General features: G+C 46.4%; 1 protein-coding gene across 3 annotated transcripts in view; it reads left to right on the forward strand.

The window, feature by feature from the left end:
- Positions 1-12,301: 12,301 nt before the first annotated feature.
- The window catches only part of phyhd1 (phytanoyl-CoA dioxygenase domain containing 1), a 37,328-nt gene continuing 25,620 nt past the window's right edge, over positions 12,302-24,009 (forward strand). For 2 of the 3 annotated variants that reach the window (XM_070863834.1, XM_070863835.1), the window contains exons 1-3: positions 12,302-12,557; positions 16,407-16,565; positions 23,782-23,857. In XM_070863834.1, the coding sequence (XP_070719935.1) occupies positions 12,531-12,557; positions 16,407-16,565; positions 23,782-23,857 (262 nt within the window). In that variant the 5' untranslated portion in view covers positions 12,302-12,530. The remainder of the gene's footprint in view (positions 12,558-16,406; positions 16,566-23,781; positions 23,858-24,009) is intronic. The other variant, XM_070863836.1, reaches the window with a different exon arrangement.

Below are 24,009 nucleotides of genomic sequence, written 5' to 3' on the forward strand. Positions count from 1 at the left end.
CGCTCCCCTCCGCACAGGGTGCCCAAAGATCAGGAGTGTGGGACTGAAGTGCAACCAGAATTTGAGGAGCAGCCCCTTTAAATATTGGAACAGGGGCTGCAACCTCACACACTCCATGGAACACGGACTCTTCCAGACCGCAGAAATTGCAGGTGGCCTGGGAGCCCGTGAACCGACTTAAAAACTTATTGCATGAGACTGCTCCATGCAACACCCTCCAGGCCAAATCCCCAATAAATAAGGGGAGGACTCCTGCGTAGAGTGCACTCCATCGGGGACCCCCGCCACCTCCGGATGGCAGACGAGGTTGACAAGGTGGAGAGTGTGCAAGAACAGCTGTACAGGAATTCCCTCCACGCAGAATTGAAAGGCATGGAGGGGATTTCCCGGAGGAGGCTCAAGTTGTGGGGTGCCGGCACCCAAGGGAGGTTTCGGGGATTGGCGCCGATGAGGAATTCCGTCCAGAATTCAACAGCTCTACAAACTTGCGAGCATAGTTACATTAAAGAAGAGTTGTGAATGGAGCTGAAAACTGTGGAATTGTCAGCAAACAGCCACTGACCTTGTGACAGAAGGAAAATCATTGATGAAGGAGCCAGCCCCAATTCTGTCCCCACATTTTGTCTTCACATGTGCACTTTCCAACATGCCACGAGATAACCATAAGAACAAAAGAAATTAGGAGCAGGAGTAGGCCAAAAGGCCCCTCGAGCCTGCTCCGCCATTCAATAAGATCATGGCTGATCTGATCATGGACTCAGCTCCACTTCCCCACCCGCTCCCCATAACCCCTTATCCCCTTATCGTTTAAGAAACTGTCTCTTTTTGTCTTAAATTTATTCAATGTGCCAGCTTCCACAGCTCTCTGAGGCAGCGAATTCCACAGATTTACAACCCTCTGAGAGAAGAAATTTCTCCTCATCTCTGTTTTAAATGAGCGGCCCCTTATTCTAAGATCATGCCCTCTAGTTCTAGTCTCCCCAGTTATGTATGTAACCCTTGGCATCCCTTGGGAGCACTGTATATAAGCAGGCCTCCCACGCTGTACCAGCACTCTGGAGTTCAATTAAAGGAGCTAAGGTCACACTTGCGCATTGCATACAGTACTCAGTTTCATCCTTTATTATGAGCATAATATCCCCTATTAGTGGAAACATCCTCTCTGCATCCACCTTGTCAAGCCCCCTCATAATCTTATACGTTTCGATAAGATCACCTCTCATTCTTCTGAATTCCAATGACTAGAGGCCCAACCTACTCAACCTTTCCTCGTAAGTCAACTCCCTCATCCCCGGAATCAACCTAGTGAACCTTCTCTGAACTGCCTCCAAAACAAGTATAGCCTTTCGTAAATATGGAAACCAAACCTGCACGCAGTATTCCAGGTGTGGCCTCACCAATACCTTATATAGCTGCAGCAAGACTTCCCCGCTTTTATACTCCATCCCCTTTGCAATAATACCATTGGCTTTCCCGATCACTTGCTGTACCTACATACTATCCTTTTGTGTTTCATGCACAAGTACCCCCAGGTCCCGCTGTACTGTGGCACTTTGCAATCTTTCTCCATTTAAATAATAACTTGTTCTTTGATATTTTTTCTGCCAAAGTTCATGACCTCACACTTTCTAACATTATACTCCATCTGCCAAATTTTTGCCCACTCACTTAGCCTGTCTATGTCCTTTTGCAGATTTTTGGTGTCCTCCTCACACATTGCTTTTCCTCCCATCTTTGTATCGTCAGCGAACTTGGCTACATTACACTCAGTCCCTTCTTCCATGTTGTTTATATAGCTTGTAAATAGTTGGGGTCCCAGCACTGATCCCTGCAGCAGCCCACTAGTTACTGAATGAACTATTTATCCCGACTCTCCATTCTCTGTTAGTTAGCCAATCCTCTATCCATGCTAATATATTACCCCCAACCCCGTGAATTTTTATCTTGTGCAGTAACCTTTTATGTGGCAGCTTGTCAAATGCCTTCTGGAAATCTAAATACACCACATCCATTGGTTCCCCTTTACCCACCCTATTCGTTACATCCTCAAAGAACTCCAGCAAATTTGTCAAACATGACTTCCCCTTCATAAATCCATGCTGACTCTGCCTGACTGAATTTTGCTTTTCCAAATGTCCTGTTACTACTTCTTTAATAATGGACTCTAACATTTTCCCAACCACAGATGTTAGACTAACTGGTCTATAGTTTCCTGCTTTTTGTCTGCCTCCTTTTTTAAATAACCAATCAGACGTGGGACATCTGGTTGACTTTCCCCTCTCTAGCGCAGTAGCACTGTGGTCAATTGTACAACTTACTGCCTCCCTGAGATCAGCATAAACTGACAAACAAGTCACACAGTTTCCTGATCTGCTCTAATTTCCTATTGATAGCCTAACACTAAACTAAGTTAAGATCTGGCCCTAAATGAATAGTTAAACAAGAGGAGAAATGTTGCAACTTTTTTAACTTTTCAGTTTTCATTGATCCACACACAGACTGATTGCACATAGGTCAACACGGAAAATGCCTAACTTTATTTACAAGGAAAACTAATCATCACAGAGAAGGTAAAACCAATGGATCACAGGGTGCATTCACACTGCAACAAGTGAACTAAGAATGATTCCATATTTGAAGAAGCTCCTCTAAAATCCAGTTTTACTTTCTGAGTTTAAATCGCTGTGGAGACTGTTGACATCATTATGCCATGACTTCACAACTGCACATTTGATGGTTACATTTATATGAACTAAAACAATTTCCCACTTTATTTCCAGAAGGAATAAAAAGGTTTTAAGAGTTCTGTTTATTCTTACCTGCCTTGCTTGTCGTTTTACGATTAAGCTTTTAATCTGAATTGCAGGTCTACAGGAAGGATAGGGAAACTGTTAGAGGGGAAGGAGTAATCTTCGTGATTAAGGATAAAATTAGTTCAATGATAAGAGAAGATATAATGAGAGATAAGTGGGCAGTGGAGACTTTATGGGTAGAATTAAGAAATAGAAAAGAATTTAAGACTGTAGTGGGAGTTGTGTGGAAAAAGCTGTAATGTGGCAGAATGTATAAATGCAGAGATTAGACAAGCATGTAGTAAAGGCAGAGTGGTTTTAATGAGGGATTTTAACTTCCATATAGATTGGGATAAGCAGACTAGCTTGTGTCTGAAAGGTAGCAAATTTCTTGAATGTTTCAGGATAGTTTTCTGCAATGATATGTCCTAGAACCAATAAGAAGGCAGGCCATAATAGATTTAATAATGAGTAATGAGTCAGATTTAGTTAACAGCCTAATGGTACGTGAATATTTATCTAATAGTGATCATAATATGATCGAGTTCAAAATTGTATTTGAAAGGGAAAAACTTGAAACAGCTATTAAGATACTAGATAAGGCTGATTTCAGCGGGATGAGACAGAGACTGTCCACAGTAAATTGGGAAAATATGTTAATGGGTAAATTGACAGAAGATCAGTGGGAGGTGTTCAAAAAATAATTTTACATGATACAGAACCAGTTTATAGCTCTAAGGGACAAGAACTCCACTTGTCCAAAAATACAGCTATGGACGACAAAAGAATTAAGGGCCAACATAAAACTAAAAGAAAAAGCACACAAAACTGGAAAAAATAGCACAGATCCTGGTAACTAAAAGAGATACAAAGAACAACAAAAGGTGACAAAACAGATAGTAAGAGCTGCAAAATGGGAGTATGAAAAGTAACTTGCAAGGAATATCAAAACCAACATAATTCTTTTTTACAATTACATTAGAAAAAGAGGGTGCTAAGGAGCAATGTGGGCCCCTTGAAAACTGATAATGGTGATATCGTAAATGAAAATAAGAAAATGGTGACATGTTGAATAATTACTTTGTGTCAGTATTTACAGTAGAAGAAGAAGAAGAGGATAGCCTGCCGGACGTCCCAAGGAAACTAATATTGAATCAAGAACGGGCACTCACCAAAATTAATGTAAGAAAAATAACAGTGATGAAGAAAATAATGGCACTAAAGAGTGACAAATCCCCAGCACCAGATGATTTCCATCCCAGGGTTTTAAAGGAAGTAGGTGAGCACATTGCAGATGCCCTAACTATAATCTTCCAAAGTTCTCTCGATTCAGGAACTGTTCCTTTAGATTGGAAAATTCCACATGTCACTCCGCTTTTTAAGAAAGGTGAGTGAGGGAAAGCAGGAAATTATAGATCAGCTAGCCTAACATCTGTTGCCAGGGAATTACTAGAGTCTATAACTAAGGATAGAGTGACTGAACACCTTGAAAATTTTCAGCATGGATTTGTAAAGGGTAGGTTATGCCTGACGAACCTGATTGAATTTTTTTAAGTGGTGACTAAAGTAATGGACAGGGGAATATCTATGGATGTTATTTATATGGACTTCCAGGTAGCATTTGATAAAGCCTCTCATAAAGAGACGGTTAACTCATCCTGAATCTCACGGAATTGAAGGCAAATTATTGATCTGGTCAGGAAATTGGCTGAGCGGCAGGAGACAGAGAGTAGGGATAAAAGGCAGGCACTCTAATTGGCAGGATATGACTAGCGGTGCACCAGAGAGATCTGTGTTGGGGCCTCAACTATTCACCATATTTATTAACGACTTAGATGCTGGGATAGAGAGCCACATATTCAAGTTTGCCGATGACACAAAGATAGGCGACATTGTAAGCAATATAGAGGGAAGCATAATATTACAATGAGATATTAATAGATTAAGTAAATGGGCAAAACAGTGGCAAATGGATTTCAATATACGCATGTGAGGTCATCCACTGTGGAACTAAAAAGGTTAGAACAGGTTACTTTCTAAATGGTGATAAGCTAGAAACAGTGGAGGTCCAAAGAGACTTTAATGGTCCATGTACATAGATTATTAAAATGTCATGGACAGGTACAGAAAATAAACAAAAAGACTAATGGAACGCTGGTCTTTATATCTAGAGGACTAGAATATAAGGGGGTAACAGTTATGCTACAGCGATACAAAGCCCTGGTTAGACCACACCTAGAGTATTGTGTTCAGCACTACACCTTAGGAAAGATATATTGACCTTGAAGGGAGTGCAGGGTAGATTTACCAGAATGATACCTGAATTCCAAGGGTTAAATTATGAGGAGAAATTACAAAAATTAGGTTTGTATTCCCTGTAATTTAGAAGGTTAAAGGATGACTTGATCGAAGCTTTCTAGATATTAAGGGGAACTGATATGGTAGATAGAGAGAAACAATTTCTCCTGGTTGGGGAGTTTTAGACGAAGGGCATAAATTAGAGCCAGCTCCTTCAACAGTGAAGTTAGGAAACACTTCTACACACAACAGGTGATTAAAGTTTGTAACCCTCTTCCGCAAACGGCAGCTGATGGTGAGTCAATTATTCTTTTTAAATCTGACATTGATAGATTTTTGTTGACCAAACGTATTAAGGGATATGGGGCAAAGCTGGGTATATGTAGTTAGGTCACAGATCAGCTATGATCGCATTGAATTGCACAACAGTAGTGGGTAAATTGCACATCGGTAGTGGGTAAAATGATGGAATCAATTATTAAGGATGTCATAGCAGTGCATTTGGAAAGAGGTGACATGATAGGTCCAAGTCAGCATGGATTTGTGAAAGGGAAATCATGCTTGACAAATCTTCTGGAATTTTTTGAGGATGTTTCCAGTAGAGTGGATAAGGGAGAACCAGTTGATGTGGTATATTTGGACTTTCAGAAGGCGTTCGACAAGGTCCCACACAAGAGATTGATGTGCAAAGTTAGAGCACATGGGATTGGGGGTAGTGTACTGACATGGATTGAGAACTGGTTGTCAGACAGGAAGCAAAGAGTAGGAGTAAATGGGTACTTTTCAGAATGGCAGGCAGTGACTAATGGGGTACCGCAGGGTTCTGTGCTGGGGCCCCAGCTGTTTACACTGTACATTAATGATTTAGATGAGGGGATTGAGTGTAGTATCTCCAAGTTTGCGGATGACACTAAGTTGGGTGGCAGTGTGAGCTGCGAGGAGGATGCTGTGAGGCTGCAGAGCGACTTGGATAGGTTAGGTGAGTGGGCAAATGCATGGCAGATGAAGTATAATGTGGATAAATGTGAGGTTATCCACTTTGGTGGTAAAAACAGAGAGACAGACTATTATCTGAATGGTGACAGATTAGGAAAAGGGGAGGTGCAAAGAGACCTGGGTGTCATGGTACATCAGTCATTGAAGGTTGGCATGCAGGTGCAGCAGGCGGTTAAGAAAGCAAATGGCATGTTGGCCTTCATAGCAAGGGGATTTGAGTACAGGGGCAGGGAGGTGTTGCTACAGTTGTACAGGGCATTGGTGAGGCCACACCTGGAGTATTGTGTACAGTTTTGGTCTCCTAACCTGAGGAAGGACATTCTTGCTATTGAGGGAGTGCAGCGAAGGTTCACCAGACTGATTCCCGGGATGGCGGGACTGACCTATCAAGAAAGACTGGATCAACTGGGCTTGTATTCACTGGAGTTCAGAAGAATGAGAGGGGACCTCATAGAAACATATAAAATTCTGACGGGGTTAGACAGGTTAGATGCAGGAAGAATGTTCCCAATGTTGGGGAAGTCCAGAACCAGGGGTCACAGTCTAAGGATAAGGGGTAAGCCATTTAGGACCGAGATGCGGAGGAACTTCTTCACCCAGAGAGTGGTGAACCTGTGGAATTCTCTACCACAGAAAGTTGTTGAGGCCAATTCACTAAATATATTCAAAAAGGAGTTAGATGAGGTCCTTACTGCTAGGGGGATCAAGGGGTATGGCGAGAAAGCAGGAATGGGGTACTGAAGTGAATGTTCAGCCATGAACTCATTGAATGGCGGTGCAGGCTAGAAGGGCCGAATGGCCTACTCCTGCACCTATTTTCTATGTTTCTATGTTTCTATGTAACAGGCTTGAGGGGCTAAATGGTCTACTCCTGTTCCTATGTTCCTAGAACACTGTATTTAAACTGTGGTCTGGGATCTGCGGACAGCCCCAGCTCCTGGGGATTTCGCTTGGACAGTTCCTAGTTTGGTGTGCTCTGACATCAATGGTCCCAATTATTGTGTTCCTAACACAGATGAGGCTGCACACAGGGAGGTTAAAGTAACAGTCTTTAATAAGACACTCCAGAGTGAGGAACAGGCCTTAGGGGCTGGCTTATATACAGTGCTCCCAAGGGATACTGGGATCCCTAGGGACTTCAGGGGATGAGCTCCCTGGTGGCGGAACATGGGAGTGCATGCTTTACAGATACACAACATTACTCCCCCCCCCCCCCCCCCCCCCCCACAAAGTCAAAGTGAAAACTATTTACAAGATGAGGCGGTCGGGAGCCTTTCTTTCCCTGGTGGAACGCCTCGGTACAAATGTCTGTTCTGGTGTGTTGGCTGTGCCCTTGCTGGGCTGTTGGGCGTCATGGATTCGATTTCCTGGTCCGGGGTGGTGTCGTTGATCCTTTGGTTGTGCGTTGTGGGCTCGAAAAAGGTGGTGTCTGTTGTGGGTTGTTCAGGGCAGTCTGTGAACCGCAGCCTTGTTTGGTCCAGGTGCTTTCTGAAAATTTGTCCATTGTCTAGTTTGACTACAAACACCCTATTCCCTTCTTTAACTATCACCGTGCCCGCGATCCACTTGGGACCATGTCCATAGTTTAGCACATACACAGGGTCATTCAGATCAATTTCCCGTGACACAGTGGCACGACCATCGTTTACATTTTGTTGTGCCGCCGGCTCTCTACCTGATCATGCAGATTGGGTGAACCAGCGAGAGTCTGGTTTTAAGTGTCCTTTTCATGAGTAGCTCAGCCGGGGGCACCCCTGTGTGCGAGTGGGGTCTCGTGCGGTAGCTGAGCAGTACTCGGGACAGGCGGGTTTGGAGTGAGCCTTCTGTGATTCATTTAAGACTCTGTCTGATGGTTTGTACTGCCTGCTCTGCCTGCCCATTGGAGGCTGTTTAAACGGGGCCGAGGTGACATGTTTGATCCCATTGCGGGTCATGAATTCTTTAAATTCGGCACTGGTGAAACATGGCCCGTTGTCACTGACCAGTATGTCAGGCAGGCCGTGGGTGGCAAACATGGCCCTCAGGCTTTCAATGGTGGCGGTGGCGGTGCTTCCCGACATTATTTCACATTCAATCCATTTTGAAAAAGCATCCACCACCACCAGAAACATTTTACCGAGAAACGGGCCTGCATAGTCGACATGGATCCTCGACCATGGTCTGGAGCGCCAGGACCACAAATTTAGTAGTGCCTCTCTGGGCGCGTTGCTCAACTGAGCACATACGCTGCATTGCCGTACACAGGACTCTAAGTCAGAGTTGATACCGGGCCACCACATGTGGGATCTGGCTATCGCTTTCATCATTACTATACTCGGGTGTGTGCTATGGAGATCCGAGATGAACGTCTCCCTGCCCTTTTTTGGTAGCACTACGCGGTTACCCCACAACAGGCAGTCTGCCTGAATGGACAGCTTGTCCTCTCGCCGCTGGAATGGCTTGATTGGCTCTTGCATTTCAACGGGGATGCTGGCCCAGCTCCCATGCAGTACCCAGTTTTTTACTAGGGACAGCAGAGGATCTTGGCTGGTCCAAGTCCTAATCTGGCGGGCCGTGACAGGTGATTTATCATTTTCAAATGCTTCCATGACCATCAACAAGTTTGCAGGCTGCGTCATTTCTACCCCCGTGGTGGGCAATGGTAGCCGACTGAGAGCATCCGCACAGTTCTTGGTGCCTGGCCTGTGGCGGATGGTATAGTTATACGCTGATAGCGCGAGTGCCCACCTTTGTATGCGGGCTGAGGTATTAGTATTTATCTCCTTGTTTTCAGCGAACAGGGATGTGAAGGGCTTGTGATCGGTTTCCAGCTCAAATTTGAGGCCAAACGGGTACTGATGCATTTTCTTTACCCCGAACACACACGCTAATGCCTCTTTCTCAATCATGCTGTAGGCCCTCTCGGCCTTAGACAAGCTCCTGGAAGCATAGGCGACAGGTTGCAACTTCCCCGCAACGTTAGCTTGTTGTAATACACACCCGACTCCGTACGACGACGTGTCACATGCTAGCACAAGTCTTTTACATGGGTTATACAATACAAGCAGCTTGTTGGAGCATAAAATGTTTCTGGCTTTCTCAAAAGCAATTACTTGTTTTTTTTCCCCATACGCAGTTCTCACCTTTGCACAATAAAACATGTAGGGACTCTCAAAGGGTGCTTAACCCCGGTAGGAAGTTACCAAAATAGTTGAGGAGTCCCAGGAACGACTGCAGCTCCGTGACATTCTGTGGCCTGGGCGCGTTCCTGATAGCCTCTGTCTTGGCGTCTGTGGGCCGAATGCCATCCGCCGCGATCTTTCTCCCCAAAAACTCCACTTCTGTTGCCATGAAGATGCACTTCGACCTCTTCAGCCGCAGCCTTACGCGATCTAGTCGCTGGAGGACCTCCTCCAGGTTTTGCAGGTGCTCGGCGGTGTCCTGACCCGTGACCAATATGTTGTCCTGAAAGACCACCATGTGTGGTACCGACTTGAGTAGGCTCTCCATGTTTCTCTGGAAGATCGCTGCAGCCGACCGAATTCCAAACGGGCATCTGTTGTCGATGAACAGTCCCTTGTGTGTGTTGATGCAGGTGAGGCCCTTCGAAGACTCCTCCAGCTCCTGTGTCATGTAGGTTGAAGTCAGGTTGAGCTTGGTGAATGTCTTGCCTCCTGCCAGCATCGCAAATAGGTGTCTGCCTTAGGTAGCGGGTATTGGTCCTGTAGCGAGAAACGATTAATAGTTATTTTATAATCGCCGCAAATCCTGATCGTGCCATCACTTTTAAGTACTGGAACAATCGGGCTGGCCCACTCGCTGAATTCCACTGGGGAGATGATGCCCTCGCATTGCAGCTTGTCCAGCTTGATTTCCACTCTCTCCCTCATCATGTGAGGTACCGCTCGTGCCTTGTGGTGAATGGGTCGTGCCTCTGGGACCAAGTGGATCCGCACCTTCGCCCCGGAAAAGTTTCCAATGCCTGGCTCAAAAAGAGAAGAAAATTTGTTAAGAATCTGGGTACATGAGGCCTCATCGACATGTGATAGTGCTCGGATGTCATCCCAGTTCCAGCGGATTTTGCTCTGCCAGCTCCTTCCAAACAGTGTGGGGCCATCGCCCGGGACAATCCAGAGTGGCAGTTCGTGCACCGTGTCCTCGTAGGTGACCTTGACCATGGCGCTGCCCAGGACAGTGATAAGCTCTTTGGTGTATGTTCTCAGTTTCGTGTGGATGGGGCTCAGGGCTGGTCTGAATGCCTTGTTGCACCACAGTCTCTCAAACATCTTTTTACTCATGATGGATTGGCTAGCGCCAGTGTCCAGTTCCATGGCTACGGGTAAGCCATTCAATTTTACGTTTAGCATTATAGATGGACATTTCATCAAAAATGTGTGAACCCCATGTACTTCAGCATCTGCCTCCTCTCTCTGAGGCTCGAAATTGCTTTGGTCCACCATGGACCGATCTTCTTCTGCCACGTGGTGGTTAGCAGGCTTTACAGAGCTTGCAGCTCGTTTGCAAGCTCGTTGGAGGAGTCCCATTGTTCCACAGCTCTTGCAAACATACCCTTTGAAGCTGCATGAATAGGCTGAATAGAAGCCTGCACAACACCAACAAGGTGTGAATTGCCGTACATTCATCCTTTGTTGGGGACTCTGAGTCATCTGGGTCACCTGAGGCCTGCTGGCAGTTGCAGACTCGTGGATTCTGCCCTGTACATTTCTGCTCGCAAACACAGTTCCAGTTAATTTATGAACATTGCTAGCACTTGTGTGCTGAGAGATTTGTTTGGTGTTATCACTGGTGGACATAAACGTCTGTGCTATCGCAATGGCCTTACTGAGGGTCGGTGTCTCTACAGTCAAAAGTTTTCGTAGGATGGTCTCGTGGCCAATGCCCAGTACAAAAAAGTCTCTGAGCATTTGCTCCAGGTAGCCATCAAACTCACATTGTCCTGCAAGTCGCCTTAGCACGGCGACGTAGCTCGCCACTTCCTGACCTTCAGATCGCTGGCACGTGTAGAACCGATATCTCGCCATCAGCACGCTCTCTCCCAAACCAGTGTACACAGCTCCTCATATGACTTATCTGTGGGTTTCACCGGGGCCAGAAGATTCTTCATGAGGCTGTAGGTCGGTGCCCCGCAGACTGTGAGGAGGACCGCTCTCCTTTTTGCAGCGCTTCCTTCTCCGTCCACATCGTTGGCTACAAAGTACTGGTCTCGCCGTTTGACATAGGCTACCCAGTCCTCACCCTCTGAGAACTTCTCCAGGATGCCCACAGTTTGCTGCATCTTTGCGTTGGATTCGTATACTCGTCGCTAGTTATTGCATTCCTAACACAGATGAGGCTGCACACAGGGAGGTTAAAGTAACAGTGACCTCAGTCTTTAATAAGACACTCCAGAGTGAGGAACAGGCCTTAGGGGCCGGCTTATATACAATGCTCCCAAGGGATGCTGGGATCCCTTGGGACTTCAGGGGATGAGCTCCCTGGTGGCGGAACATGGGAGTGCATGCTTTACAGATACGCAATACCAGTCTCTGTTATATAGTGGTGGAAAGCAATATAATTGGACACTGAAGCTGGCGTGTGAATGCAGGAGAACCAGATTCATACAGATAGAAGCATTGTAAGAAGTACAGAGCAGGCCTGCCAGCATCTGGCGGGAGGGGTTAGGGGGGTAGATTAACGGTTGACAGAGAGGCCCATTTTCTGCTATTTGTATAGAATTAGCCTCATTCGATGGCTAATCTAGGCTGACACTCCAGTGCAGTGCCAAGGGAGTGCTGCACCTTCAGAGGTGCCGTCTTTCGGATGAGACATTAAAACGAGGCCTCATCTGCTCTCTGAGGTGGACGCAAAAGATCCCGGCACTATTTCGAAGAAGAGCAGGAGAGTTATCCCCGGTGTCCTGGCCAATATTTATCCCTCAAGCAACATCACTTAAAAAAAAGATTATCTGGTCATTATCACACTGCTGTTTGTGGGAGCTTGCTGTGCGCAAATTTTCTGCCGCGTTTCCCACATTACAACAGTGACTACACTCCAAAAAGTACTTAATTGGCTGTAAAGCGCTTGGGGACATCCGGTGGTCGTGAAGCTTGGGGACATCCGGTGGTCGTGAACGGTGCTATATAAATGCAAGTCTTTCTAATGTTCGAAATTTTCCGTGAACTCTGCCCTTGTTTCGGGTCAGGTGGTGAATCTGGCCCCAGTTCAAATATTTGTTATTTGTTTCCCGTATCGCAGCAATCGTGAAAGATTTATTTTTACACGCACAGCTCTGACCTCAAGGCTAATGCCGACGACCCACTGATCCGCTCGGTCACCTGCCTCTGGCGCAGATGACAAAAGACGACTGCATGCGACAGGCAAAGGCTGAGCCCGGGGCCGCTCTCCCCCGACAAGTCCCTGGGCTCCGACCGCAGCTGGCAGGAGGCGAACCATTCGTTCACTAACATGGTCACCGATGAACTCGGCGCGGCGGTGAGTCACTCGAAACTTGATTCGGCAACTTTAGAAAAGTCTCCCGGCAGATTCTCTTACCGTGTAATATTCTTATCAGCAAATGTGTTTGGATTTTTCGTATGTGGAGAGGAGAGCGGGAATCCACCTTATGTCACATTATAATCACATTTAACCCACATTATATTGCATTGAATCCACATTATGTCACTAGCACATTTAATCCACATATCATATCACATTTAATCCACACTATATCACATTTAATCCACATATTATAATATCACATTGAATCCACCTTATATCACGAATCTGCATTTTATCACATTATAGCTCCATGTACATTTACTCCAAATATTATATTGCAGCTCAGAGAAGGTTCTCTGTTGATTCCTGAGATGAAGGGGTTGACTTACGAAGAAAGATTGAGCAGGTTGGGCCTATACTCATTGGAGTTTAGAAGAATGAGAGGTGATCTTATTGAAACATATAAGATACTGAGGGGGCTCAACAAGGTAGATGCAGAGAGGATGTTTCCACTCGTGGGGAATATAGAACTAGGGGGCATAGTTTCAGAATAAGGGGGTCACACATTTAGAACTGAGATGAGGAGGAATTTCTTCTCTGAGGGTCATAAATCTGTGGAATTCTCTGCCCCAGAGAACTGTGGTGGCTGGGTCATTGAATATATTTAAGGTGGTGATAGATAGATTTTTGAGGGAGTTGAGGGTTATGGGGAGCAGGGCAGGGAAGTAGAGCTGAGCCCAAGATCAGATCAGCCATGATCTTATTAAATGGCGGAGCAGGCTCGAGGGGCCAAATGGCCTACTCCTGCTCCTATTTCGTATGTTCTTATTTCTTATGTTTTTATCACATGGAAGCCACATTATAGCACGTTTAATCCACATTCACATTATATCCATATATCATATTGAATCCACATTATGTCACATTGAATTTGCTTTATATCCCATTTAATCCATGTTATATCTGCCTGCATCACATAGTTTACACTACAATTGAGGTTTCTATCACAGGAAGTAGAGACAAAACATCTTTGGTAAAACTTGTCCATTTCTTTTCATCGATCGGGAGAGTCATTTGTCGAACATTTATTGATTGCGCCATCATAATCATAGGCAGTCCCTCGAAATCGAGGAAGACTTGTTTCCACTCTAAAAGTGAGTTCTTCGGTGACTGAACAGTCCAAAACGGGAATTACAGTCTCTGTCACAGGTGGGACAGACAGTCGTTGAAGGAAAGGGTGGGTGGGGAGTCTGGTTTGCCAGATGCTCCTTCCGCTGCCTGCGCTTGTTTTCTACATGCTCTCGGCGACGAGACTCGAGGTGCTCAGCGCCCTCCCGGATGCACTTCCTCCACTTAGGGCGGTCTTTGGCCAGGGACTCCCAAGTGTCGGTGGGGATGTTGCATTTTTATCAGGGAGGCTTTGAGGGTGTCCTTGGAACGTTTCCTCTGCCCACCTGGGGCTCGCTTGCTGTGTAAGAGTTCCGAGTAGAGCGCTTGCTTTGGGAGTCTTGTGTCAGGCATGCGAACAATGTGTCGGGTATGCAATCATAATAAGGCAAGTTGTATAATGAAGTTGAAGTGTGGCAGTCGGCAGGCCTGGGGATATGTACCGAGTCATTACTTTGCTCCTCTTCGGTCTGTGCACTAGTCTGGCCATCCCTGACTGCCAGCGGATCGGAGAAGGTGTATAGCGGGGCCCACATGTTGGGCGAAACATCTGCCATTTATTTTCCCCCTCCACTCTGGTAGGTGCTAACATACACTGGGATGTAGTTCCAGTGGGTCTTGGCAGGCTATGCATCACAACGGAGGCCCATCCTGTCTTCACTTACCATCTAACAGGGATTGAATAATAAATTGGGGCAGGTCCTTTTCGGGTTGGAAATCGGTGGTTAGTGGTGTGCCACAGGGATCGGTGCTGGGACCATAACTGTTTACAATATACATAGATGACCTGGAAGAGGGGATAGTGTAGTGTAACAAAATTTGCAGATGACACAAAGATTAGTGGGAAAGCGGGTTGTGTAGAGGACACAGAGAGGCTGCAAAGAGATTTAGATAGGTTAAGCGAATGGGCTAAGGTTTGGCAGATGGAATACAATGTCAGAAAATGTGAGGTCATCCACCTTGGAAAAAAAAACAGTAAAAGGGAATATTATTTGAATGGGGAGAAATGACAACATGCTGCGGTGCAGAGGGACCTGGGGGTCCTTGTGCATGAAACTCTTTTTGGAAAAATTACAATTTTCCTGACCGGGAATCGAACCCGGGCCACGGCGGTTAGAGCGCCAAATCCAAACCAATAGAATCCCAAAAAGTTAGTTTGCAGGTGCAGCAGGTAATCAGGAAGGCGAGTGGAATGTTGGCCTTCATTGCAAGAGGGATGGAGTACAAAAGCAGGGAGGTCCTGCTGCAACTGTATAGGGTATTAGTGAGGCCGCACCTGGAGTACTGCGTGCAGTTTTGGTCACCTTACTTAAGGAAGGATATACTAGCTTTGGAGAGGGTACAGAGATTATTCACTAGGCTGATTCCGGAGATGAGAGGGTTACCTTATGATGATAGATTGAGCAGACTGGGTCTTTACTCGTTGGAGTTCAGAAGGATGAGGGGTGATCTTATAGAAACATTTAAAATAATGAAAGGGATAGACAAGATCGAGGCAGAGAGGTTGTTTCCACTGGTCGGGGAGACTAGAACTAGGGGGCACAGCCTCAAAATACGGGGGAGCCAATTTAAAACCGAGTTGAGAAGGAATTTCTTCTCCCAGAGGGTTGTGAATCTGTGGAATTTTCTGCCCAAGGAAGCAGTTGGCTAATTCATTGAATGTATTCAAATCACAGATAGATAGATTTTTAACCAATAAGGGAATTAAGGGTTACGGGGAGCGGGCGGGTAAGTGGAGCTGAGTCCACGGCCAGATCAGCCATGATCTTGTTGAATGGCGGAGCAGGCTCGAGGGGCTAGATGGCCTACTCCTGTTCCTAATTCTTATGTTCTTATAGGAACCCTCGATAATCCCCCCCAACTCAGGGGTGCTCAGCCCAATTGCAGTGCCCCTATTACCAGCTCCATTGAAAAGAGTGAGCATTCCTCCGAATGCCCCAGTGCTCCTACAGTAAACATGCAGTCTCATTTCCAATGTCACTGTTTCTGTCTGTACTACTTCCTGGAAGTTTAAAGTAAGAATGGAAAAAACTTACATTTACAAAACACCATTCACATCTTCAGGACATTCCAAAGCACTTCACAGCCAATGAATTACTGCTGTTACATAGGCAAATGCAGCTGCTAATTTTGCCACTGCAAGGTACCACAAGTGAGGTTTAAAAAAAAACAGATAATCTGTTTTGATTGTGTTCATTAAGGGATATATATTGAGAACGCCCCTGCTCTTCTTTGAATAATGTCACAGCATCTTTTAAATTTGCCCAAAGACACGGATGAAACCTCAATTTAACATCTCATCTGAAAGATATCTGAAAGGGTGATAGAGGCAGAACCCCTCACCACATTTAAAAAATACTTGGATGTGTACTTAAAGCGCGGTAACCTACAGGGCTACGGACCAAGAGCTGGAAAGTGGGGTTAGGCTGGATACAATGGGCCGAAATGGCCTCCTTCCGTGCTGTAAATTTCTATGATTCTATGACACCTCTGATAGTGCATGTAGGCCAAGATTATGTGCTGAAGTCCTATAGTGAGGTTTGAACCCATGAGCTTCTGACTGGGGCGGGAGGGTTACTACTAAGCCAAGCTGACCATTATTTCTTTGAGAAAGAAGTTAATGAGCAAGTTTGGAGTCTAATTTGTCTGTTAAAACTGCTTTTGTCCCATCTCCAGTTTAGGAAAGATGGCTTTGTTGCAATTGAAGGTTTTCTCACAGTACAGGAATGTGACTCCCTAAAAGCACAGATATCAGACATAATTGACGAGATGGATGTCCCCCAATACCTTCGCACTGAATTCTCGACTCAGGAAGTGGAGCAGATTGAAACACAGGTTGGTGTTTGGGTGTGTTTGAGAGGACTGGGCATTGCTCTATGTGCCAGCGATCACTATGTAAGTGTGTGTGCTCCCATTGCTTTGTGCATGTCAGTGTTTCTAATTACAGATGAGTTATTTTCATAGAATCATAGAATGATTACAGCACAGAAAGAGGCCATTCTGCCTATCGAGCCCGTGCCAGCTCTCTGCAAGAGCACTTCAGCTAGTCCCACTCCACCGCCCTTTCCCCATAGCCCTGCAAATTATTTTTGCTTCATGTACTTATCCAACTCCCTTTTGAAAGCCACGATTGAGTTGGCCTCCACCACCCTTTCAGGCCGTGCATTCCAGATCCTAACCACTCGCTGCGTAAAAACATTTTTTCTCACGTCGCCTTTGGTTCTTCTACCAATCACACCCGCAGTATTTTGCTTTTACCTTAAATCTGTGTCCTCTGGTTCTTGACCCTTCTGCCAGTGGGAACAGTTTCTATATTCTGTCTAGACCACTCATGATTTTGAACACCTCTATCAAATCTCCCCTCGATATTCTATTCTCTGCTCCAAGGAAAACAATTGCAGCTTCTCCAGTCGATCCACGTAACTGAAGTCCCTCATCCCTGGAACCGTTCTTGTAAATCTTTTCTGCAACCGCTCTGAGGCCTTCACATCCTTACTAAAGTGCGGCGCCCAGAATTGAATACAATACTCCAGTTGAGGCCGAACCCATGTTTTCTAAAGGTTCATCTCAACTTCCTTGGGAATGTAAGTTGTGACGAGGTAGCAAAATTTAATTATTTAAATTCTCAATTACAAAAGGAATGGTGACTTGCTGCAGATTGATCTATACAACGTTTGGGCAAAGCTGAAAATGTTTATCTACTTGCTTATCTACTTGCTGTTGCTTAGATCCTTCTTCTGGGAATTTTATCTTCTTTTTGTGACATCCCTACAACTAGTGTTAGCAATTTTGCTCTCGCCAGTTGAGATAACGTCTGGCTTGCCCTGTTCCAGTTAAGAGAGCAAGACTGATGGAATCTGGGACATGGACTCCGCGTCCTCTTTCTGTCGAGGAATGTATGCGGTACAGGAGTGAAAATGAAGAGAAATAATTGCTGATTTGGAGAAAAATGATCTTAATCAAGATTGGCAAGCCAAATTGTTTTGCTGTTTGTAAGAATATAAAAACTGAAGGATGAGAAAATGCCATTCAGACAATTGAAGCCCTTCTCTCTACTGCCCTAACTGCCCATCTGGTATGGCAGCATAGTGGTTATGTCTCTGGACTAGTAATCCAGAGGCCTGGACTCAAGATCCATGAAACTACCGAATTGTTGTAAATACCCATCTGGTTCACTTACGTCCTCCAGGGAAGGAAATCTGCTGCCCCTACCTGGTCTGGCCACAGCAATGTGATTAACCCTCTGAAATGGCGGCTCACTACCTCCTTCACTAGGGAAATTAAGGATGGGCAATAAATGCTGCCCACATCGCAAGAACAAATAAATAAAAAATAACTCTGCCATTATAGCATCCAGCTGCACTGTGAAAGTCTCAAACGCTTTCATCACAAGTATCCTACCCTGGCAGATTAATCCATATGTTTGTCAGTATTTTAAGTAAAGAAGTTTTTCCTAATATCTGCTTTCACTGACTCTTCATATGTGATCTGTGGTCCAACACTCCTGATTTTTAACACGCCATCAAACAAGCAATTAAGAAAGCAAATGGTATGTTGGCCTTTTTTACAAGAGGATTTGAGTATGAGTAAAGATGTCTTACTGCAATTATATAGCGGCCTGGTGAGACCGCGCCTGGATGTATTGTGTACAGTTCTGGTCTCCTTACCTAAAGAAGGATATACTTGCCATAGAGGGAGTGCAATGAAGATTCACCAGACTGATTCCTGGGATGGGGGGTGTCATGTATGTAAGCACAATGTATTACTGTATACACTCAACCCACAAGGGGTGAACTTGTGGGAGACACTCCTTACCTGATCACTCAGGTATAAAAAGGGTGGTCCCATGCAGGGTCACTGTCTTTGGAGTCCTGTAAATAAAGAGTTCAGGTCACAGAGTGACCTTGTCCCCAGAAGGTGCCTCGTGTGGTTTCATGCTGTAGAGTAAGGACTTTACATTGACGACGAGAAACGGGAATTCACGACCCATGAGAATGGCCACCGGTAGCACAGAGGAATGATACTGTGTTGGGGAAGACTGGGACGATTTTGTCGAGAGGCTTCAGCAAAGCTTCGTTACGAAAAATTGGCTGGGGGATGCAGCGGCTGACAAGCGAAGGGCTCATCTTTTGACCAGCTGAGGACCAAGGACTTACGCGCTTATGAAGGACTTGCTAGCACCTGAAAAGCCGGCGGATAAAACCTTTGAAGAACTTAGCAAATTGATCGGGAATCACCTCAAACCGGCGAGTAGCATACATATGGCCCGACACAGATTCTACACCCACTGACGTCATGAAGGACAGAGCATACCGGACTTCGTAGCAGACCTCCACCGTTTGGCCAGCCTCTAAGTTCACAGACGCCTGCGGGGGGGGGGGGGGAGATGCTAAGGGACTTCTTTATCGAGGGCATCGGTCATGCGGGAATTTTCTGCAAATTAATTGAGACCAAGGATTTGACCTTGGAAGCGGCGGCGTTGATGGCTCAAACTTTCATGGTGGGGGAGGAAGAGACGAAAATAATATACGTGCGCAATTCTGCCTCTAACACGGTGATGGATCAGGGAGTCAACATTATTAATGTGACTCAGAGCCCCGCAGGCAGGCAGGGGCAGTCCGAAGCAATAGACCCCTGAGCAGGACTTCAACAGAGACAATGGCAGGCTGAACGGACATTCGTGCCATAGCAGTGGACAATGCAGCCCGGAATGGGGCCATTGACACCCACTAATAGGGTACTTAAGAGCAGTCAAAGGGACAGTCAGCATAGAATGCCTGGCCATAGCCCTTTTAACATGCTGGAGGTGTGGGGGAAAACACTCAGCTAGATCTTGCAGATTTCAACAGTTTGTCTGCAGGAACTGCAATCTCAGTGGCCACTTAGCTCGAATGTGCAGGAAGCCTGCAACCAGACTAATATATGATGCGGATGGACCAGAAGAGGGTTCTTTGAGGCAGGATGACCATTGGGGCAAATCGATGGACACTGAGGTGCAGCGAGTCCATGTGGCGAATATTCGCAGTTCATTCACCAAAACGCCACCAATGATGATGAGGGTTTTATTAAACGGTATCCCTGTACGCATGGAGCTGGACACTGGGGCCAGCCAGTCACTCATGGGCGTTCAGCAATTTGAGAAGCCATGGCCACTTAAAGCCAGTAGACCCAAATTAGCATGTGTTGACCCACAATTACGGACTTATACGAAAGAAATCATTCCGGTGCTAGACAGTGCAATGTTGGCTGTCACACACAATGGGTTAGTGAATCGGCTACCGCTTTGGATTGTCCCGGGCAATGGTCGCGCACTGTTGGGGAGGAGCTGGTTAGCCAAGATGAATGGGGGGTTGTTCACGCAATGTCATCTGTGGAGTGAAGTTCGTGCTCACAAGCCCGATAACAATTCGATTCCCTATTCCAACCTGGCGTCGGGACTTTCAAAGGCACTAAAGTAGTGATGCACATCACCCTGCCAGGTCAGTGCACCACAAAGCCAGAGCAGTGCCGTATGTGATGCGGGAAAAGATCGAGAGCGAACTGGACCGGCTGTTGTGAGAGGGCATCATCTCACCTGTCGAATTCAGTGACTGGGCGAACCCCATCGTTCCCGTCCTAAAAGCGGATGGCTCTGTCAGAATCTGTGGTGACTACAAGGCCACCATCAATTGGGTGTCCCTACAATATCAATACCCGCTCCCGAGAGCGGAGGAACTTTTCGCCACGCTGGCAGGTGGCAAGCTGTTCACCAAGTTGGACCTCACTTCAGCCTATATGACCCAGGAACTGGCCGACGAATCTAAACTACTGACCACCATCACCACGCACACGGGACTGTTCGTTTATAACAGGTGCCCGTTTGGCATTCGATCAGCGGCCGCGATTTTTCAACAATACATGGAAAGCCTGCTTAAATCCATTCCTGGAACGATCGTATTCCAGGACGACATCCTCATCACGGGTCGAGACACCGAGGAACACCTCCACAACCTGGAGGAGGTGCTACGCTGACTTGACTGGGTAGGCCTGCGACTCAAGAAGTCTAAATGTTTGTTTTTAGCTCCTGAGGTTGAGTTTCTGGGCAGGAGGCCCGCCAACTCCAAACCGAGGCGATTCGACGAGCACCCAGGCCCTGCAACACATCGGAGTTGCGTTCATTCCTGGGACTGTTGAACTATTTCGGGAACTTTCTGCCGAACTTCAGCACGTTGTTGGAGCCGCTACATGTGCTCCTGCGTAAGGGTTGCGATTGGTTTTGGGGGGACTGTCAGGAACGGGCTTTTGATCGGACGCGGAACCTACTTTGTTCAAACAAGTTGTTGACCCTGTATGACCCCTGTAAAAACTTGGTTCTGACATGTGATGCATAGTCCTATGGGGTTTGGTGTGTGTTGCAGCTGAGGGCCAACTACAACCTGTGGCTTATGCCTCCAGGTCACTCTCTCAAACAGAACGGGGATATGAGATGGTCGAGAAAGAAGCGCTTGCATGTGTCTACGATGTAAAAAAAAATGCATCAGTACCTATTTGTTGGGAAGTTTGAATTAGAGACGGACCACAAGCCATTAACATCCCTGTTGTCAGACAGCAAGGCTGTCAATGCCAACGCATCAGCTCACATACAGCGATGGGCTCTCACGCTGGCTGCTTATGACTACTCCATCCGGCACCGGCCCGGCACTGAAAATTGCGCTGAGGCGCTCAGCAGGCTTCCACTGGCCACTACTGAGGGGGCAGCGGAGCAAAGCGCCGAGATGGTCATGGCTGACGATGCCTTTGACAGCGCAAGCTCCCCTATCACAGCCCGCCAGATCAAAATCTGGACAAATAGAGATCTCCCTCCTATCCCTGATTAAGAAATGTGTCCTGACTGGGGATCGGGCGTCCGCACACGGAGCATGCCCTGAGGAGGTCAGACTGTTTCACGGGATGGATGAGCTCTCCACCCAAGCCGACTGCCTACTATGGGGCAGCCGGATAGTTATGCCCCAGAAGGGCAGGGAGGCCTTCATCAGGGAACTCCACAGCGAGCACCCAGGCATTGTGCTGATGAAGGCCATTGCCCGGTCACACGTTTGGTAGCCTGGAATTGATTCAGACCTGGAACACTGTATTCACAGGTGCATGACGTGTGCCCAGCTGGGTAATGCCCCCAAGGAGGCCCCGCTCAGCCCGTGGCCCTGGCCCACCAGGCCACGGTCACGCATTCATGTTGACTATGTGGGCCCGTTCATGGGTAAGATGTTCCTTATTGTGGTAGATGCGTACTCGAAATGGATCGAATGCATCATTCTGAATTCATGCACGTCATCCACCGCCGTGGAAAGCCTACATGCGATCTTTGCAACCCACGGCTTGCCGGACATCCTGGTTAGTGATAATGGCCCATGTTTCACAAGCTACGAATTCCGAGAGTTTATGTCGGGCAATGGCATCAACCACGTCAGGACTGCGCCGTTCAAGCCAGCCTCCAATGGCCAGGCGGAACGTGCGGTCCAAATCATTAAGCAAGGTATGCTCAGGATTCAAGGGCGCTCCCTACAATGCCGCCTATTGCGCCTCCTGCTGGCCTATAGATCCCGACCGCACTCGCTCACGGGGGTCCTGCCCGCAGAGCTACTAATGAAACGGACACTCAAAACTCGGTTGTCCCTCATTCACCCAGTCATGACCGACATAGTTGAGGGCAAGCGCAAGTCACAAAACGAGTACCATGACCGTAATGCGAGGGGGAGATGTATAGAAATAAATGATCCTGTATTCGTCCTCAATCACGCCATGGGGCCCAAATGGCTTGAGGGTACTGTAATTGACAAAGAGGGGAATAGGGTCATCGTGGTAAAACTCAACAATGGTCAGATATGCTGTAAGCATCTGGACCAAGTTTAAAAAAAAAAGGTTCAGCATCGACACGGAGGAACCTGAAGAAGACCATGAGATGGAGCTCACCACACCGCCAGTGAACGAGCAACAAGAGCAATCAGAAGAATGCACAGTCCCTGCGGTCAGCCCGGACAGGCCGGATCACCACAGGTGACAGACACTCACGTCAGTGTCCAACAACCAGAGCCCCAACTGCGGCGCTCCACGAGGGAGCGTAGACCACCTGAAAGACTAAAACCTGTGATTCCAATAAGACTTTGTGGGGGGAGGTGATGTCATGTATGTAAGCACAATGTAACACTACTGTATTACTGTATACACTCAACCTAGATGCACACCTTGACCACAAGGGGTGAACTTGTGGGAGACACTCCTTACCTGATCACTCAGGTATAAAAAGGGAGGTCCCACGCAGGGTCACTTTCTTTGGAGTCCTGTAAATAAAGAGTTCAGGTCACAGAGTGACCTTGTCCCCAGAAGGTGCCTCACGTGGTTTCATACTGTAGAGTAAGGACTTTACAGGGGGGATTGTCCTATGAAGAGAGATTGAGCAGATTAGGCCTGTATTCTCTAGAGCTTAGCAGAATGAGAGATGATCTCATTGAAACACACAAAATTCTTATAGCGTTTGACAGGGTAGATGCATGGAGGATGTTTCCTCTGGCTGGGGAGATTAGAACCAGGGGTCATAGTCTCAGAATAAGGGGTCGGCCATTTAGGACTGAGATGAAGATAAATTTCTTCACTCAGAGGGTTGTGAATCTTTGGAATTCTCTACCCTAGAGGGCTGTATCTGCTCATTCATTGAGTATATTCAAGACAGAGATCGATAGATTTTTGAACATTAAGGGAATCAAGGGATATGGGAATAGTGCAGGAAAATGGAGTTGAGGTCGAAGATCAGCCATGATATTGAATGGCAGAGCAGGTTTGAGGGGCCGAATGGCCTACTCCTGCTCCTATTTCTTATGTTCTTATGTTCTTTTCATGGCCATTAAAAATTGAAATGAATTCTATTTTACTCTTTGTCTTAATGCATTCCTGACTGGTCTCAGAAGATGCAGGTGAGTGAGCATGTTGGAGGTTGGATAATGGATCTCCGCTTCAGAACCAATTCTCTTTTTTTTGGAGCACTTGCCATTAATTGTTACAAATCTATTTTTTTTAGGGAAGCGCAGACTACTTCCTGGCAAGCGGGGACAAAATTCGATTCTTCTTTGAAAAAGGAGTGTTTGATAGCAAAGGTAAAGGCGAATGCGACCTGTTAATTAATTCAGGTTAATTAATAATAAAAATGCTTGCATTTATATCATGCCTTATCGCATCAAAGCACTTCACGCATAGAATTGCTTTTTGAGGTGCAGTGACTATTATTATGTAGGCAAACATGTTAGCC

This window comes from Pristiophorus japonicus, chromosome 20, assembly GCF_044704955.1.
Source record: "Pristiophorus japonicus isolate sPriJap1 chromosome 20, sPriJap1.hap1, whole genome shotgun sequence".
Lineage (NCBI taxonomy): Eukaryota > Metazoa > Chordata > Chondrichthyes > Pristiophoridae > Pristiophorus > Pristiophorus japonicus.